This window comes from Cynocephalus volans, chromosome 1 (assembly GCF_027409185.1).
Source record: "Cynocephalus volans isolate mCynVol1 chromosome 1, mCynVol1.pri, whole genome shotgun sequence".
Lineage (NCBI taxonomy): Eukaryota > Metazoa > Chordata > Mammalia > Dermoptera > Cynocephalidae > Cynocephalus > Cynocephalus volans.
In genome coordinates this window covers 228,699,442-228,719,984 of record NC_084460.1, presented here as the reverse complement: position 1 = coordinate 228,719,984, position 20,543 = coordinate 228,699,442, and the positions used below count along the sequence as shown (strand labels likewise).

The 20,543-nt window shown below is 39.0% G+C and overlaps 1 protein-coding gene across 1 annotated transcript in view; it reads left to right on the top strand.

Moving 5' to 3' along the window:
- PLA2R1 (phospholipase A2 receptor 1) overlaps positions 1 to 20,543 on the top strand; it is a 132,805-nt gene that overhangs the window by 86,080 nt on the left and 26,182 nt on the right. Inside the window, 6 exon segments of the mRNA XM_063106482.1 lie at positions 7,540 to 7,742; positions 10,194 to 10,339; positions 14,775 to 14,859; positions 16,951 to 17,083; positions 17,656 to 17,691; positions 18,023 to 18,180. Coding sequence (XP_062962552.1) covers positions 7,540 to 7,742; positions 10,194 to 10,339; positions 14,775 to 14,859; positions 16,951 to 17,083; positions 17,656 to 17,691; positions 18,023 to 18,180 — 761 coding nt within the window.

Below are 20,543 nucleotides of genomic sequence, written 5' to 3'. Positions count from 1 at the left end.
GAGCATTAATCCATTCATGAGGGATCTGCCCCCATGACTCAATCATTTTCCAACACTGCCACATTGGGGATCAGATTTCCACATGAGTTTTGGAGGGAACACATCCAAACTCCATCACAGAGCATTCTGTTCTTAACGAGGCCTTACCTCAGGAAAAATTGTTTTACCAGAGGCTACTATGGAGTTTTATCAGAGCCTAACCTATCTGGGGGAAGGGAAATACCCAACTTCAGCTCTCTCTAGCCATCCTGTCTCACCAAAGGGGGAAAACAAGTGAGAAGAACTCATTGGTGAAGTTCACAGTCCAGGGACACAGGCTCACCAAAAGACTGAGACCTAATCATAGAACTGCAGAGCACTTCTCCTGCTCCCACACCTTACACTACACCATTAAGGACCTTTTTACTGCAGTTCCTTTTCCCCAGGAAAATGTCCATCTTTCAACAAAAATATTACACCATGTCCACCTTTCAAAAAAAAAATTATAAGGCAAAATAAAAGGCCAAAAAGACAGGTTGAAGAGACTGAACGAGCACCAGAACCAGTCAGATATGGCAGGAATGTTGGAATTATCAGGCAAGTAATTTTTTAAAACTATGATTAATATGCTAAGGGCTTTAATGGAAAAAGTAGACTACATGCAAGAACAGATAGGTGATACAAGCAGAGAGATAGAGACTCTAAGAAAAAATCAAGAAGAAACACTACAGATCAAATACACTATTAACAAGAATGAAGAATTCATTAGTAGGCTGAACACAGCTGAAGAAAGAATCTTTGAGCTTCAGGATATAACAATAGAAATATCCAAAACTGAAAAACAAGGAGAAAATTGCTGGAACAAACAGAACAAAATATCCAAGAACTGTGGGACAACTACAAAAGGTGTAAATATATGTTATGGGAACATCAGCAGGAGAAGACAGAGAAAAAGGAAAAGAAGCAATATTTGATGCCATAGTAACTAAGAATTTCCCCAAATTAATGTCAGGCACCAAACTACAGATCCAGGAAGCTTAGAGAACACCAAGCAGGATAAATGCTCAAAAAACTACACCTAGGCATATCTTCAGAAATTCAAACTTCAGAAAATAAAAGATAAAAAATCTTGTAAGAATCCAGAGGGGGAAAAACATCTTATCTAGTAAAGATGAGAACTACATCTGACTTTTCCCCAGAAGTAATGCAAGCAAGAAGAAAGTGATGTGAAATACTTAAAATGTTGAGAGAAAAAACCTCAACAACCTAGAATTCCACGTTATTATTATGCGAAATTATCCTTTAAAAGTGAAGGAGAAATAAAGATTTTACCAGATAAACAAAAATTGAGGGAATTTGTTTCCAGTAGGTCTGCCTTGCAAGAAATGTTAGAAGTTCTTTAGAGAGAAGGAAAATGATACAGAAACTTGGATCTACATAGAGAAAGGAAGAGGATAGGAGAATGAATAAGTAATGGTAAAATGAAAACTCTTATTTTCCTTATTCTTAATTACCTAACACAACCGTATCTTCAAAATAATAATAGCAACAATGTATTCAAATACATATATATTGGCTTTTGCACGAGTGAAGTGAATGACAGGAGCGATGCAAGGGATGAGAGGGACTTTGGGTAGCTGTGATGTGTCAGCGTAGGTTCGTCAATCGTCAGTTGTAACAAATGTACCACTGTGGTGTGGGATGTCTATAGGAAGGAGGAAAGGCGAGGGGATATACAGGAACTCTCTATACTTTCCATTCAGTTTTACTGTGAACCTAAAACTGCTCTAAAAAAGTAAAATTTATTATTTTTTTTAAAAATTGTACTATTTAAAGATGCATGCAAAATGAAATTAAGATAAATTTGATTTTTTTTTTTGTGGATAAGCAGGAGCTTAGGAAATTTGTATAGAAACTGGTGACTTTCCATAGCTCTAAACAAGAAGCATCACAATTCACTCAATAGAACAATCTTCCTGTTCCACAAATCTATGAATATTATTAAAATGCAGAGAGTAGTAAAATTCCATGTCACACTATACTGTAAAAAAATAAAAGGTAAGGTATCATTTCTGTATGCTTTGGAATTTTGTTAGGAATGTCTATACCTGTCAAGATAAGTTAATACATTTTGAGTAGACAAAATCCTTGGTTTTTAATGTTAACTTCCTTGGGGTATATTTGGATGTCTAAAATCTGAATTGAAGCAGAGCTCTTTGTCATTCATAAGTTTCTACTGTAATTTGTTTGAACGGCACTACTCTTTTTCTTTTTTACCTAAAGCAAAAATAATACCATGATGCTCAGTTTGGTTGCTTATGCTGATTGACATTGAGTAAATTGTCTCTGAATAACATGAAAATGTTAATCTTTTTTGAAGAAAATAGCAGTATAAAAGCCCCTGTGTTTCTCTTTTTTCTTTTAAATTGCAGCTTGCAGAAACACCACCCTAAATCACATTTTCTTACCTACCTGTCACAAAAGAATCCATTAGCTTGGTCCCCTAGTCAGAATCTTAATCCCATATAGACTGACTATGTGAATTGACCACTGAACAGGAAGCCTGCAGCTTTTTATAAACTCAGGCAAGACTCTGTTCTTATATCATACCAGCAAAAATATTCAATCTGTGGTGGAATCAAAGTTCTGCCATTCTTTCAAAGTTGTATTATGTTTATCAAATAGTGTAATGAACCAACCACTGTATACCCATCACCAAGCATCAGCAATTGTCAATTCATGGCCAGTCTTGTTTCATCTCTACCCCTGCCCCTTCTCATATTTTTTCATAGCAAATCCTAGAAATCATATAGTTTCATGCATTAGCATTTCAGTATTATTTCCAGAAAATAAAGACTCCTTTTTAAAAAACATAACACAATTATCACACCTAAAATTAATTAACTGTAATTTTATAACATCATAAACACTTAATGCTAAAATTTCTACATGACCTATAAATATTATACAATGTATTTTACAGCTTGTTAGAACCAAGATCCAAATAATGTTCACATATTGCAATTGGTTGATAGGTCTCCTAAAGTCTGTTTCAATGTGTAGGTTTCCTGCCTGGCCCCCATCTTTTATTTTTCTTAAAATTTGTTTGTTGATGCAAATAGGTTATTCATCCTATAAATTTTCCTACAGTCTGGGCTTTGTTGATTCTATTCCCATCGTGTTGTTTAATGTGTTACTCTTATCTTTTTTATTTTCCATAAAATCAACATTTTTATTTTTAAAAAGCTAGAATCACAGGCCTGATCAAATTCAGATTTTATTTATTTATTTATTTTGGTAGTTGCCTGTTCTGTCTGGGGGTACATAATGTCCAATTTTCTCTCTTTTTGTGATATAAGCAGCCTTTGATGACCAATGCCTAGTTTTATTGGTTTACTAGGGGTTTCTTCACTTATAGCTGGGATATTTCTAGAAAGAATTCCGCTTGACCAATTTTTTGGTTACCCCATGGTACAGTTTTTATAGGAAAGACAGAATAAATGTTTCATTCTTTCCCTTTACTAGTTTTCAAAATGATTATTTTTTCATCAGCATCCTCCAACAGTGACCAATTAGAGTTTGTTTTTTAGCATGACTATGAAGTAAGGATTTTTAAATATATTTGATATGTTTTAGTCCATTGTAAGTATCCTTTTTAATGCTGAGATTGCCCCATCTTTGCAATGGGAATCTCTTCAAGCACTATCTCCTGAATCCTTCTGATATGATACTAGTAGTCTGATAGTATCCTTGCAATCTGATATAACCAGATGTATATTTATGCCCCAGACCTAGAAACATTCATTTCATCCAGGAACCCTGGTTCTTTTTGATGAGAAGGGGTATTATTTCAATATCACAATCTAGGCATACTGTTGCTCATTGTTTGCAGGCTTGTTATTGTTCCTAGACCATTTCAGTGGACAGATATAAGAAGTGTGTGTGTGTGTGTGTGTGTGTGTGTGTGTGTGTGTGTGTGTGTGTGTAAGATGAAATACTTTTTGAGTGCAAACTGATACTTTGAATTTGAATGAAGGACTACAAGCTTTTTACGTAACCTGTCTTTTATCTGTATTTCCTTTCTTTCATGCCAAAATTCCCCCATACTCAAAACACTAGGAAATTCTGTTATTTTTATTAAAAATATCACCAACAAAGGGACTCTATGGACCTAGGTATTTTGAGAGAAGTAAAATATTCAGGTGAAACAGGAAAAACTGTTTTGATCCATACTAACCATTGCCACTGATTAAAGGGAAAGATGATTAAATTAGCTTCTCATTCAGGGAGAAGCTAATGCGTAGAAACTAAAATGTACTTTGTACTTAGATTAAAGATTCAGTATAAATGGAGGCTGTTCTATGGTGAAAGAAAATAAGTGAGTCCATACTTGTTAAAACATTCAAAAAAGCTTTTCCAAGTTAAATTAGAGCTTTATAGGTATCTGTATAGAAAAAAAACACTTGAGATCACTCTATGCAGCCACCATAACTCAGGTTGTGTGACAAAAGTTTTGTTTCTAGATCCAGATACTACTGCAGAAGAGGTGTGTTTTACTCATGTGGAATAACTCCCGGGCATGTTTACTCTGATTGTTCCAAGGCAGTGGAAATTTCCTGCCAACAACAAGGAAAATAGGATCCTAGTAGAGCAAGTCAGATTTGTTTTCTTGAACTTGCCTTACACATAGTAGTAGGAAGCCTGTCCGGTCAGCAGACACGACTAGATAGGCTGATCCATTTTAAGGATCATCAGGGTTCCGAAATGAACCACCACATAAAGAGGATAGACTCAGTCTTAGGACATTTTCATATCTTTTCATAATTATATAAGTAACTGTCATACAAGGTAGAAATGTGGTATTAGATCTTCAGGCAATGCTGTGGCCACACAAGGGAGAGAAATGCAACTAGGGGGATGGAAAGAGCGCCGTGGAAAAGAAGAAGCATCATTTTAGGGGAACTCATTCATTTGTTCCTTTAACTACTGTTTTTTGAATGCCCACCCACTCTGTACCTTCATATTGTTTCACGGTAGACTCAAATGAATCTGATTTCAACTTCTGGATCAAACCCACACTATATGGCTTTTGGCAAATTACTAAAACTCTGTGCCTTAATTTTTCCATCTGCAAAATGCAGACACTAACACCAGAAAAACAAAAAGTTTTCGAAATTAAATAGGGAAAAGACCGTGTAAAATGCCTAGCACAGTGCCTGCCAGATACACAGCACTCCATGACGGCTCCTGACCTTCCCTGCCCCAAGAGCTTCACTTTTCTCTGTAGAGAAAGAGAGAAGGAGGGAGTGGGAAGACGGGGAATTGAGAGGTGAGGGCTTGAGGTGAGGGCTGAGGTGAGGCTGGGAAAGGACTGTTGCAGGGGATAGGAAAACACTAGGCGGACTCGAGTAAAATAACTGTCTAGAGGCACTGAAGGCCCATCTACGGTTCCTTCCTGCCCTCAGACCAGAAATAGGTTAAATCGTTTGGTTTATTTTCAAGTATTTGACTAGAGAGAGAGAAAATGAAGGCTTTCCCAGCTCAGTTCATTTTATATGGTTACATAGCTTTGTCAAATGGAAGAGACTAGAATACTGACTTAGAATTTCTTAGTGACAGGAAGTTTTCCCGTTTCTATTTGAGGAAGAGAGTAAAGGGGGTCTGGGGGTAAAACAGGTAAGAGGAATCAGCTGAAATGTGAGATGCAGCACTTAGAAAAAAGGTCATAGTCTTTCTTCTCCAATGGGAAGTGAGTATCACATTTAAGAATAATTTCTCTGGGACAAAAACTGCCTCTGCTCTTTCCCACACTCCTCCCCTTGCTATTTGGCTTTGCAAGCATCCCCACGATATCAGCTTTATAAATTTGGTTTATATCTCCCCCAGCTCAGCCTCCCTTTATTACACCACTTTACTGCTTCTTTGGGGCCGAGACTCTAAAATTTGGGTCAAATGTTCCATTAAGTTAACCACTTTAGAATACCAATAGCACTTCTGCAGCTCTTTTTATTTCCATAGCGGTTCACAAGCATCTCCTTCTTCACTAATGAAGATGAGTTGAACATATATGGATCTAAAACCAAAGCTATTTAATCATTGTCCAAAGTGGGAAAGTGAGACAAAATGCAAGACAAACAAAAAAGTACATTATATTTTAAACCTGCTGATTCAAACTTTTTAAAAATTCTTTGAACATGCAGGCAGAACTCATGCCACAAAATCCCAGTTTTTGTAATGAAAATGGCTGTAATGAGAATAAAGCAACGTCTTAGAGGTGTTTTTAACCCCTCAGATCTTACAGAATGCTATTCAATGCATTATTTCATTTGATCTTCATGAAAATCCTTGAGAAGAAAAAGAATTATTATCCCCATATTTTAGACAGGGCTTATTATGATTGATTAACCTGCCCAAGTTTTGAGTTATTGAATATTTGTGCTGGGACTAGAACCCCAGACTTCAGTCTCCAAGTCATTTCTTTCCCCAGGGTTTCCCACCTGTGCTCTGCAGTAACTAGAGATTCCACTGGGAAAGGAAGGATAGGGAAATCAAGGAAGAGTTTCCCTCCTCTTTCAACTAGAAAGGCTCCAGATATTAAGTTTTGGGCTTCCATGTGGATCTCCACACTTCAACTTCATTGCACAGAGCATGCAGCATCTCCTCTATTGTTCATGACCCCGCTAGATTGTGAGCTGCATTCCAAAATTATGATTAACAGGCCTGCAAAGCCCCATTTATGCAGGGGTGGTTGCATACTGTGATCTCTTCCCCTTGCCTGCCCCCCAACCCTCCATCTTTAACACAAACTAGGTGTTCTGGGCCAATGGAGGATCTGATGCCTTTGTATGGACCAACTTTCTATTGACTTCCTTTTCTTCTGTATGAGTCTTACTTTTATGTGTTTTCTCTTTTACAACTGGCCGTTTTCACCTTTACGGGTCCCTTTGATGCATGAGTGTGTACACACACAGGACTGGGAGTTTCTTGAGGATCTAATCATCACTGTGACACCTGATGTCTGCCCCTGTTCCTGCCCCCAGAGCTGTACCTCATTTAGAGAATTTATCTCATTCTCTCCATTCTTCCAGGGTTTACAGTTTGGTTTTCTGTTGTGCAGCTTGCAGTCTACCTTGAATCCATTATTTATGTAAGTGTTTTCCCCTGTTGAACGTAGTTGTCAGAGAATGAGCACTATGCATTTTTCATTGTTGATCTTTCACAGCTAGATTTCAAAGCACAGCGTGGAGCTATGGGGGAGATGTCGGTGCCATGTAGGAACAGCTAGTTTCTCATCTTTTGCCATCTGAGCTCAAAGCAGACAATGTCCAAATTTCAGCCTTCACAGTCTCCTTTCTCTAACTTTCCCATCTTCTATTCTTTTCTCCAGAGATGAAGAGAAATGAGATAATCATGCCAATAAAGCATTCTTTTCCATCTTAATTGTTCTTGTCTGGGTGCTTCATTACAAGATGTCAATTAGTCAGCATTCTAAAGAGCTATCTTCTGAGCACAAAACATTTTCATCGTCTGGTATTAAAAGTGTTTGTTTTCTGCTTGTAGGCTACAGTGGTGGCTGTGTTGCCATGAGAGGAAAGAGCCCACTTGGTCGCTGGGAAGTAAAGGACTGTAGACACTTTAAGGCAATGTCTTTGTGCAAGCAGCCAGTCGAAAATCGGGAGAAAACTGAGCATGAAGAGAGATGGCCCTTTCACCCCTGCTATTTGGACTGGGAGTCAGAGCCTGGTCTGGCCAGTTGCTTCAAGGTGATATCAAAATTACATGGGCATTTTCAACAGGACGAACATAATTTCAGTTTGATCCATATATTCCAAATTCCTTTATTCCAGCACCTTTCTTCCAGAAAAGTTCCTAGCACACAGCAAGTGGTTAATCAATATTTGTTGCCTGTCTCTATCCTTTCAGTTATATTCCAAATAATTTTCAAGTCAAAATTAGCATATTCTGCTGACACTGAGGGCTTCCTCACAAAGACTGATATCTGTTAAGCAGAAATACCGTACAGTGGTGTTAATCTCTGGGAGGGGAGCACCATGAGCTGGTTGTCAGTTGTTGAGGAGGACTCAAGACACTTACCAGTTTCTGCCAAGTTTCCTAGTTCTGGAAGGAGGTTTTGCACAAACTCAGCTGCCAGAGTATGAGTCCAGTGAGATAGACACTCACAAAAGTCAGGCAAAGCAACTTTATTATTCACAGATAGGTAGCAAGAAGCAAGAGAAGTGTAGGATTCATGGCAAGCCAGTTCCCCAAGGCTCAGGAAAGCTGCCCAGGGAGACAGAGTATTGTCTGCGCATGCCCCATTTTGCACCACAACTGAGGAACTCCAAAAGCTGAGGAACCTCTCTCTGAGTTTTACAACCCAGGCACAACTGGGATCACTAGGCTAAAGTGTTGTAGGCCATCTTTTTCTAGAGAGTCAAGGACAGTTCCTCCTTATCTCAGAATATTGCATTCTCAGTGAATTCCGGCTGTGAATTGCAAGCAAGAGAGAGGAAGAGCTGGATATGTAAAGGTCAATTGGGGACCTGTTCTCCCACAGTATCAAGGCCCCAGTCAATATTGTTCTTATTGCCAAGCATGTACCAAGAGGAGGCAGAAACTCACTGGGTATTAAAATAGTGCAATTCCATGTTGCTTGTAAGCCAGTGAATAAAGTCCTTGTTATGGAATAATACAGTTCTGCTACAGAGGATAGCTTTTGCAGCTTTCCAGACACCTGAAGATCAAACAGATTAATACATATAGATATGTATGTGTGTAAAATCTGTGAAGAAATGTCTATTTGCAAATCAGCTTTAGATCCTAGATTTAAATCAGTTCGTACAATCTTAGAATTACATTTTTTGAAATATGATATTTTTATATTTGATGGTTTTGTCTTCGTTCCTTTTACAAGTAGAGATTCACCAAATTTGGGGAGAAAGTTCTCCAGCAGCTGGCACGTGTAGACTATCTCCAGAGCTGTTGCAGCTCATAGATGGCATAAAACACCTGTGAACACACTTAATTTAAATTGTGCATATGTATAATCCTACATTAAACTCTTAGAGTAACAGGCCCAGAAGTGACCTTACAGAGCAATAAGTTATACCTTAGAAATGAGTAAACTGAGGCCAGTGAGATGAAGTGATTTGCCCAAGATGACAATTATTTATTGACTGTTGGAATAAATGCCTGGTCTTGGGACTCCCGGTCCAGTGCTTTTTCTACTATATATCACCCTACTGTGTCAACAAATGCATGGCATGTTTGATGGGCATGGTGGTAGGATTTAGAGTGATTCGGGAAGAGGTTCCCAGAGGAAGCGAGTTTTGACACATAATTTAAAAGATGGAAAGGTTGTGCTGTGGTCCACATGATTTGGAAAGCTATTGATTCTGGTCTCAGCAAATTGGAGGACTGGCTGCAGGGTGCGCCTGCCTGGCATCAGAGAATCAGGCTTAATGCTAGGCAGTAAAAAATGAGGAGGTTGCAGAGACCCAGGATGAGGAGTGCTGGGTCTTTAGTCCCTCACCCAATCTTAAGAAAAACCAAAAGCAGACCCTTTATTCAGCTGACTTCTTCCTGCTACTGCGAGGACAGGTGAATTACAGCAGAGAATTTGGAGAACAGCTGAACCACTGTACCTGCCAGTTCAGCCAAGACCCAAAGACCCTAGAATATACCTGCTCTAGACCTCAGGTCTAGAAAACTTCTCATTTCGTGGATTAGCCAGATTCATGATCATTCAGTAGTTCTAATTTGTCAGAAGGCAGTCTGGCGGGATGGAAATGTGGACTTAGGAAGCAGAAAGTTAATTAGCTTAGGAAGCTAATCCTAGCTCAACCAGTTTGTAGCCGAGTGACCTGAAATGCTTCACTTCTTTTAGCCTGACTTTCCTCATCTCTGGACAGACATTTATCGAGGGACAAGTATATGCCAGTCACAAAAGATTTAGGGGAAAGAAAGCCCTTCAAGGAGCTCCTTTATAAAACTGAGTGTATTATGTCCTCCTCCTGAATTTGTTGTGAGGATAAAATGGGCCAGCAGTCTTGTGATGACTAGGCACTTTCTGGCTCAATAAATATTATTTACTCCCACTAGGTCAAGCTTTTAATTTAGAATAATGACAGTTATATTACTGTTATTTTCTTGAGCAGAATCAAACAGCCTCACCGTATCCATGACAGTGTTACTTTTTTTCTTTGACTATACAGGTATTTCACAGTGAAAAAGTCCTGATGAAAAGATCATGGAGAGAAGCTGAAGAGTTTTGTGAAGAATTTGGAGCTCATCTTGCAAGCTTTGCCCATATTGAGGAAGAGAATTTTGTGAATAAGCTTTTACATTCAAAATTTAATTGGTAAATACTTGTTAATTTTGAAAAATTACTGTTGAATATTCCACATCCCAGTAACGGCTTCTTAGGGGTGAGTACCAAAATAGTTGTTTAAAATTCTAGTGTTTGCTTTAAGCCTAAAACCAACTAGCCACTAATTGTAAAAGAAAAATATATATACATATGGCTTTATATTTATATGGCACCAAGTTCTCATTCCATAACATAAAGCAAAGAACAAAGTGACCATTGTTTTGATATTTGAAATCTTTTCTGTGTGCCTCAAATCAGAATTTTAGAGCTTTGTTGCTGAACTCAGAAATTATCTACCCCAGTGTTGTTCAAAATATTGTCTGGACATTCTGAGGGTCCTGGAACTCCAGGAACAGGAAGGCCAAGTGGGCAGAGCTCCTGGTTTCTTGCCCAGCTGATTCGCCAGAGCAGCTCCAACCAGCTCCACTGCAAATTATTTCTTATATAATAGGAGTCCATGTAAGACATTTTGGGGCGGAAAAAAAGTGTTCCACTGATTTAAAAAAATTCCAGTCCAACTCCCAAATTTTATACTTTAGAAAGTAGGTGATCACTTATCTTTGTCACATCTTGCAAGTTTACAGAATCTTGAATTCTGTGGAATTAGACTCAATTAAGTTTAAAAAGAAATCTAAGACATCTTCTGCTACCTCCCCTCCCCCCGCATGCAGAAATTCCTTCCACCACATTATCTATTGTGTGCATAATTTCTTCCAGAGTCAGAATGCTCCTTACTTGGGAGAAAGTTCATTCCATTATTGAAGGCTGGTTTCAAAGATCAACTTTCTAGTAAAATGTAAATCTGGAGTCTCAATAAAACATTTGCCTGAGTTCCAGAGAAAATACGGTACTGTTTTCTGAGGAAAATCCTGGCCTTCACCATAAGTTTCCTTGTAGGACACTTCCATAAAGCAATTAATATATAACGTCTATCAAATTATTCATCTTTAACATCTACAGAAATGACCCTTAAGTTGGGAGTTTTTGACAATATCTTCCAATGTGAGTCTCATGGAATATTCTGTGGGGAAAAGTGGAGATTTCATGTCTGCAAAACAGTATACAATCTTGGAGATTTGCCATGTACATTTCCATTATAAAGGCTTCTAGAAGGAAGCACTTTCTCTCACCACAAAACCCTTTTTTGAGAACACGTATTAATATCCCACAGAACTGCTAGTCCCTACAGGAAATGCTGACCTGAGGGCTATAGATCTGAAACCAAGGCTGATCTTCAACCTGGGCAGGACACCTTTTAACACAGAGCCTTCTGGTCTCTCACCAAAGCTGCTGAATCAGACTCTCTGAGGCTGAAGGAAAGTTTAAGAAGCTTCCTGGTTGGTTGCATTATTAGCCAGCCGTGGAGCCACAGATCAAGGGATAGGTAGAGTCTCCATTGTTCTACATCATACCCTGCTTCATTACTTTAGCCCCTTGCAAAACATCCTTGCACATTCCGCTCTTAAATTTTAGCAAGGTTCGCTATATGACACAGCCACATGCAAAATATTTCCCAGTTTGATTTAAGATCAAAGGTCACTGGATCGTTTCTATTTACATAGGTTCTCATACTTGAAATTTCTAGTAAAACTTAGTGCCAAGTGTCTATCAAATTATTGATCTTCAGCATCTAATCACAAAAGCTGTGTAATATATGTCTTATTTTTTGTCCAGACTACCAGGGCGTTCGGTCAAATCCGATGCTTACCATATCTCATAGTTAGCACGTGTGCTTCCTCTCCTCCCTGTGGCACTGCTTTTCTACTTCTATTTCATTAACCACACACACACGTACATATGTGCATTTTCTTAATTATACAATTTTAGGAAATTGAAGGAGAGAAAATAAATTCCAATTCATCTTCTAGGAGCCAGTATGTAGCAGGAAAAACATAGAACTCTGAATTCAGTGAGGAAGGACATAAAAAGTTCTCAACACAGGAAGAGTGATGTGGATTTCCAGCATATGCCAGCGAGATTAATGTGCCTGTCTTAACCTAAAGGCAACCACTCTCACCTTCTCCCAGCCTTAAATGTAAAGTGTCATCATGACAGTGACCAACCGGGCACCAGTGATCTCTCAGATTTTCTAAGTTGCATTTGACTTGAATTTGTATTGTTCAGGCAGAGTAGATCAAATATCTGAGGAGAAATGATTCAGAATAGGCTTGCTTCTCTGCACTAAGGAAAATAAAGCATGTGTCATGACTTCTGAATCTTTTAAATCCTTAATTCTTCAAAATTACTCTCAGAAAATTATCTTAGTGAGATGGTTCATGGTACATTTAGGCTTTATCGCTTCATTTATTGAGTACTCTGTGGTTTGACGTATTTGTACTCTGCCTAATAGGGGGGAAGATAATTTTCTGTGGAGCTTTTTGCAAAGTGTAAACCAGTGGTGACTACTGAAGTCAATCTACCACGGCTCAAGCTGATCTGCTGTAGAATTGTTTATGTTAGGATCTGAAAAAAACTCAAAACCTACTGTGTACCTTTCATTAAATGGGGATGGTGGTAATTAACTTTCAGAAAATACACATGAACGCTTGTCAAAAGAGCAACAAATCAAAGCCAGTAAAGTAGTATAAATAGTATAGTAAAGTAGCAAAAAGTCCTCTAGGGAAGAGATGTTCCAAAATTTCTTACCACCTTGCTTTCATGTATTCTTGTCCTGATTGAAAGGCATTGCCATTATTATTATTTTATTTTTATTTTTATTTTTATTTTTTTACATTCTAAGATGTGGAGCAATTGCAGGGTCGGGGGAGTGGGGCAGGGGGAGAGGATAGGTGGGAGGAGTAGAAAGAGGGAGCAAAGGTGTGGTCAAGGCCCATGGCACCCCCCTCATTCCAGCAGGGAAGCCCAGGGGGCTTCCAGCGACAGCTTGGTCATGGCTGGGCTGGATGCAGACTTTGGGGGGGGGGGCGTGGCTGAGGCCCTCGCCTCTCCACCCCAGTTCAGGGGCCCGGGATGCTCCCAGTGGTGGCCTGTTGGTCCTTGCTGGGCTGGATGTGGACATCAGGGGGGCATGGCTGAGGCCCTTGACCCTCCCTCTACCCCAGCTTGGGAGCCTGGGGGACTTTCTGTCCTTCTAGGTTTTATAGGTGTTCTTTGGTTAGATCTTTACCAGTTTTTGTTAGACCTTTACTGGTTAATATCAGAACTTTGTCTCTGATGTGGCTTTTTTGTTTTTTCTTAGAGTTCTGTGCTGGATTATTTGCTATTCCCACCGCTGAAATTCTGCACTGGAACTAATTTGTTGTCCTTTGCTTACTTCTAAAATGGGGGAACTTCCTGTGGGGACCAGCACTTGAGCCCTGTGGTTGAGCTAAATTGCTGTTTTGCTGCTGATTCCCTGGGGAAGGCTTTCCGTGCAGTTTAGGTTTTAATTGTTGACGTTGTAAGCACTTTCGGGTCTTGTGAGGTCCAGTACACCTGGGTTGTGTGGAAACTCTGGTGTGGGCCTGAGTCTTTTCAGCAAACTGTACCCCTGCAGATCTATATTCCTAACCAGTCTCAACTGAGTAGTCCTGTGCTGATTGGAGGGCAGATCACCTGTCCATGCTGTGTCCCAGTGTTCCCCCCATTGCCCGTCTCCCCCACCACTTGCACTCCAAACACTTACCATGGGACAGGGCATGCTCTGGTCCCTTGCAATGACTCACCGGCTTCTGAGTGGCTCCTTTTTTCCATTGTCTGTGACTTCTTGCTCCTATGTGGGTCCACTGGAACCCTGTTAGTGTTCTTGCTATCCTGGAGGCCACCTTCTTCCCTGCAGCCTCCAAGCAACTTCATACAAAGGGCGCAGCTGCAGCTTTTGCCAGTTCTTGCTCCATGCACTCACCAGGCCCAGCCTTGAAGTGGCTGGGGCCTGAAACGGTTGGAGCGGTCCTTTCTCTCATCATGGCTTCTCCCACCTTCATGAGCTCTGTAGGTCTCTCCTCCTCTTCCCCTCAGCTCCAGAAGCCCCAGCTTGGCATTCATTGCTTTTTAATAGTTGTAAATGGGTTGATTGTGAGAGAGGGTGACACTGGGGACTGTCTATTCTGCCATCTTGACTGGAAGTACCATCCACAGCACAGCGTGACTTTCATTCCACACAGTCCACTTCCAGGTCTTGGCATTGCCGTTCTTGATGAGAAACCCATGTTCTCAATATGGGCTAACTATCTCCAACTGCACATCACTAGTGAGCACACCACACAGACCAAGAGAAATGGGATGTGAGGCTAAATCTACATTCAGCTATTTCATAGCACAGGGTTTAGCACATAAAAAATGTTCAGTAAATATTTGTTGACTTGATCAATCCTGCCAGTAGCATCAGCTGTCTGCACACATAAATATTTTAAAATGATTTTAGAACCTTTAACATAAGTTGTGAATTTGATGGGAAATGCAAAGCTTTTGTTTCTTCCCTTCATAGGACAGAAGAAAGGCAGTTCTGGATTGGATTTAATAAAAGAAACCCACTGAATGCTGGATCTTGGGAGTGGTCTGATGGAACTCCTGTAAGTCTTTCCAAACTGGAGAAAGGGAGATGAATTCAAAACAAGTAGCCCTGGAACCACTTGGTAAATCAACCAAGAGAACCTAGAAATAATTATCTCCCATGACAAAACTGCATGAGACCTTGATACCAGAATTAGTTCGGCAAGGTTCTGGGAAACCTTGCTAGTCACATTGTTCTGAGGCCACTGTAGAATCTCGCCCTGAAAAGGAATCAAAATCTCCAAAAATTCCCCCCAGACCATCTCCCATGTGAAGAGTCTCTCTGGCAGAGAAGCAGTTATTTTAAAAATAATACCAGGCTTCCTTTACCCTACTCTCTTCTGCTTAGTCCCTGATTGTGTGCGTATGGGATCTTTGCCCATGTCACAATGAAAAAGGAGACTATTTTCAGTTTATCTCACTCTAAAAGGACAGAAATGTCACCCTTAGAAATACCATCTTCTCGACCAGATCAAGTTGTTCCAAAAGGAACAAAAGTCTTGCTTTTCATTCAGCCTCATATTCGCATATCTCGTAAAGGAGAGTGAGAACTCACTGTTGCATTTTTTTCAGGTGCAGTGAGGAATTCTCACATTTTCCTCAGAATGACAGGGGAAAAACTGAAGCAGTATCCCAGGTTGAAATGGGATCCATCCTAGGGCACATGCAAAATCAAGTTATTCAGTTTCACCTGGGAATTGGGAGACTAGTAAGAGCCTGCAGTGATCATTATGATGTTACACTCACTGAGCTGAACGCACTTCTACATGATCTCTTTTCATCCTAACAATAACTCAGTGCAGTGGGGATTAAAAATAAAATAATACGTAAGAGAGTCAGGATCTGCACACGGGTTTTCTAACTCCAAAGCCATGTTATAATATCTCCCAATTGACTAAACACCATCAGCCAAGCTTTGAAATAGTAAAAACCAACGGAGAAAAGCCCACTACATAGATGGTGTCCAAAATTGTGGCAAAAAGGGATTTATTTTTTAAAAGGTATATATATACTTCTAGTGGGTTCAAAAATAATGATAAGATGATAATTATAACATTTCCACTTCAATACTGTTTCTTTGAAAAGAGTATCAGGATCAGAGAGCAGGAAGAAATCTTAGAGATCACTCAGCCCCACTCACATGTTTTACTGATGAAAAAACGAAGGCTCAGCAAACAGAAGAGGCTTAGCAGGGTCAACTCACCCCATAAATGGCAGCCACAACACGGCATAGTTGGGTGGTTAAAGTCAACAGAGCAGTTGAAAAACAAAAATGGTTTTTCATAGAGGTTGAGAACACTTCATTTTGTTTTAGTAAAACAAACTCACTTAGTAATAGGACAGGAATAGATACTTTTGTTCAGAATAAATGAGGTAAGGCCATGAAGCAGTGGACTAAGTTCTTTCTACTCCCCAATGGACAAAATGAATTCAAACTCGTGCCATTCTCTGAATGTGAGGATGTATGTATATTTAAATTAGATGAATTGTTGCATGATGGGATACATGTTTGAGGAGGAGTACAAATGGTTTCAAAACATCCTCTTTTTTCCAAATATTTACCCCAATTTTATTTGTGGCCCACCCACCTTTCTGTCAGGTACTCATTAAATAGTTGAGAAGGTTGAACTTTATTTTATACCCCTGTTTTGTGAATTATGTGAGTTATATGGTCACTCATGGAAAGCATTGGAGAGTTTCCCGATTAAAGCTAGCTATGGCTTATAATTTAGTTATTAGAGACTAAAAGCTTAGCATATATGCAGAAGAACTGACATCACAGATAATACCCAGTTCTGGCACGTCCCTGAGCTTCTAAGAAGTTTACACAGGATCCCAGGGCTTGACTAATCCAGTTAGAAAACAGTTTAGAACGAAGCTTGCATCTGATTTATTCCTTCTGGAGAAAAGAGTAGTGTGCCTCTTTTTAAGAAAAAACATCTTTAAGAAGAAAATGCTGCATATTAATTAGCTTATTCTTCACAAATGTGGCATTTCTGAAGCGTCCTCTAGAAGTCTGTAATGATTATGTTTGGGGATGCCTTTTTTGATCTTTTGAAATTTTTCATGGGGGATCACCATTAAGGAATAATGAACTTCATCTGCTGCAGGTTGTCTCTTCATTTTTAGACAATACTTATTTTGGAGAAGATACAAGAAACTGTGCTACATATAAGACAAACAAAACATTGCTGCCATTGCACTGTGGTTTCAAACGTGAATGGATATGCAAAATTCCAAGAGGTACAGATATTCATAAAATCTTTACTATGTGTTTGATTTCTAATAATCTCTAGCACTTTCCCAAGTGAAGAGTTACAGGGATCTAAAATTTAAGCTTCCCCATACCACAATATCAGCAACCTGCATTATGAACCAAATTGTACTATTTTTACAAAAAATGTATCATAGGGAAATGGGAAAAGATGACACCAGTGTAATATGACAAGTTAGTTCATTGAATGAGAGTAACCAGCTAATATTGTGGAATATTTTATTGTGCAAATACAGTCTGACATTACGAGCAAACAGAATGATTTGTAAAGTGAGTAAGTGAAAGCACCTAGCACAGTGCATGACATATAGTAGGCCCTCAACAAGTGTTCATGTCCTACCTTCTTTAATCAGAAGTCTCTCCGGAGCCTCCTCTTCAAGTATGAGAACTAACCATAAATTCCAAACAGCACAAAGTACCTGTTTTTTAAATGGTTTTTTTTAAAGTGAAGTACAAAATAGTGTGTTTAGAGCTGACATAATTCAGAGACAATGCACCTGTGAAGAAAGATCAGTCAAGGTGGTTTGCTTTCACTTTGCAGATGTGAGACCCAAGATTCCATCCTGGTACCAGTATGGTAAGAACTTTCCTGGCAGTTCTTGAATTTCTAATTATATACCATATATATGCTATTATATACCATTACTGTATTATTACATTCCTCCAACCAAGCCTCTCTTTCCTGTATCAATCTAGAACTAATTTGTTCAGAAAAATTAATTAATAATAAACAATCAAATTAATAGTTATTGAATATGATTGAAGACTAATATAGCTTAGTTCCATGTTCATGACACATGATTTTAAAATATGTGTCTATCCCTGACCTTTGAATATTAGTGTTTTTAAGTCTGCATTATATCTCTCAATAGTTCTGGCATCATTTGCATTGTTTATTTTTCTTTCAGATGTGCCCTGGCTCTTCTATCAGAATGCAGAGTACCTTTTTCATACCTATGCTTCGGAATGGTCCTCCTTTGAGTTTGTCTGTGGCTGGCTGCACAGCGATCTTCTCACAATTCATTCTGCACATGAGCAAGAATTCATCCACAGCAGAATAAAAGCGGTACTTGAATACAGCATGAGAAATTCTTCTGTCCTTGGGGGGAAATTTTTTTTTTTATTTGACTTCATATATTTAAGTTTCAGTAAAAGCCACAGATTTTTGAGAATTGTTTTTCTTCCTGTTATAGAGATTAAGAAAGAATAATGGAGATACAGGTTTACTAAAATGCTCAATCATTTCACTTCTCTTTATTCTTTATTAGCAACAATTGTGAGTAAGCAGAGTTTTATTGTTTTGTGAGGTTCATTCGATCATTCAACACATTTATTCTTCTAGGGACTAGGGTTCTACCGGTGATGAAAACAGACCAAAGTTCCTGCCCTCATGGAGTTTATAGTCTAGTCTGGGAAGAAAGACCATAATCAATATATGTAAATAGAATTACATAATATGTTAGAAAAAGGTAAATGGATAAATGCATGGAGGAAAATAAATACTAACATTTAATCCCACTTAATGTTTTCAAGAACCCTCTGAGGGAAGTCTATTATTAGTACATTTTACAGATAAGGAAGCTGAGACTCCAAAGAAGTTAGGCAACTTGGTTACACTGCAGCTAGGAGGTAGAATTAGGAAAGGTGCCCAGATCATCTGACTTGCAAGGTCATTTAAAAACCCTATGTGGTACGGTCTATGACAGCAGAACAGCAGTTCTGGTGCATATAAGAGCACAATATCTTCATTATATTAAAATGCTAGTTCTAAAATCCCTCCCTAGGTAATGCCAAGGTCACGAGTTCAGATCCCTGTACCAGCCAACCAACAAAAATAAAATAAAATTTCTCCTCAAAAGATGGCTACCAGCTTTGTCTCAGACGTGAAGAGTGAAGAGCTTCTTTGCTCTTTCCAACAGAGCTTAGCTCTGCTGGGAACCTCTGTATGTCTTCTATCTTCACCTTTCCTCTTAATTCATCTCCTAATCTTTGGGAATTGAGAAGCCAGTGGCATGGCAGAATTAATACTTCCCATAGAAAGGAATAGAAAGACCCCATGAGTTTAGTAGTTTAAAAAGTTGTGACCAGTGCCGTGATCTAGTAGAGGACTCTGATCTCAAATCAGACAAATCTTGAGGTGCCCTGTATGGCAAAATTGTTACCCAGCCTATGACCATGTTAATATAGAACACCCTGTCAATGTTCTGGGTGAGCTGCTGACTGATCTAATACCCCACTGTGCTACAAAAGAAAATTATTAGAGGGTGTAGGATGTGGAGACTGAGAAAGAGGCAGGCAAGGTAGCTGTCTTAGTCTGTTTGGGCTGCTATAACAGAGTATCATAGAGCGTGTGGCTTATAAAACAGAAATTTATTTCTCACAGTTCTAAAGGCTGAAAGTCCAAGATCCAGGCACTGGCAGATTCTGTGTCTGGTGAGGGCCTGCTTCCTGGTTCACAGACAGCCGTCTTCTCACTGTGTCCTCGCATGGAAGAAGGGACAAGGGGTCCCTTTTATAAGGGCACTAATCTCATTCATGAGGGCTCCACCCTCATGACCTAGCCACCTCCCAAAGGCCCCGCCTCCTAATAAATCACCTTGGGGGTTAGGATTTCAACATGTAAGTTGGGGAGAGACAAACATTCAGTCTATAGCAGGGGCCAACAGGAAAAGGTATCAGATTGGAAAGAAGCATTTTAGCTGTTGTTTGACATGAACTATCAGCCAATTAGTCCCCTTGGCTAATTTTTACTGCATTATGCAATATTTGTATTTTGGAATGGCAGTTTACCATTATGTAAAAAAACTTTTTCTAAATACTTCTAAAAAATATATATCAAATCTATTAATCCTCCAAAATCTGTTTTTTTAAACCTGTAAAATAACTTGGTTTTGCATTTTTGATGGAAACATTTTAAAACATGACAGGTTGTTTTTCCTTATATTGCTTAGTAGATTAATATATTGACTTGTTGCTGTGTTTCATTTCTTTCTGGTAAGTGTTCTTCCCATACGATGCTAACTGTAATGGCTGTTTGTATTAACACATAGCTGATGTTATAAAATGCATGGTTGTAACACATTTCTTTATAAAAACACATATTATAAGGCTTCTATTGTTGTGTCCTTATACCAACTAAAATCTAAAACATCCATATTTCACATTGGATTTTTCCATCTGGGTATCTTCAAGCTTGTCCTGTGATGTTCTGTGCCATGTCACAAGAGGTCATGATATGCCGTGTGGAAGGTTACCATGCCATAATTGAGGTGGTAATGAATATGCCACTTAAGATGCAGTAGTTATAATTTCTCTTTAGAGGTCCTTAATTGGGGCAGTGAACAGTCAGGCCATGGTTTCCACTATTGTTGCATAGGAGCCCTCTTCAGATTGAATGAAATTGTTGTGGTTCTCCCACTGAGTTCACAG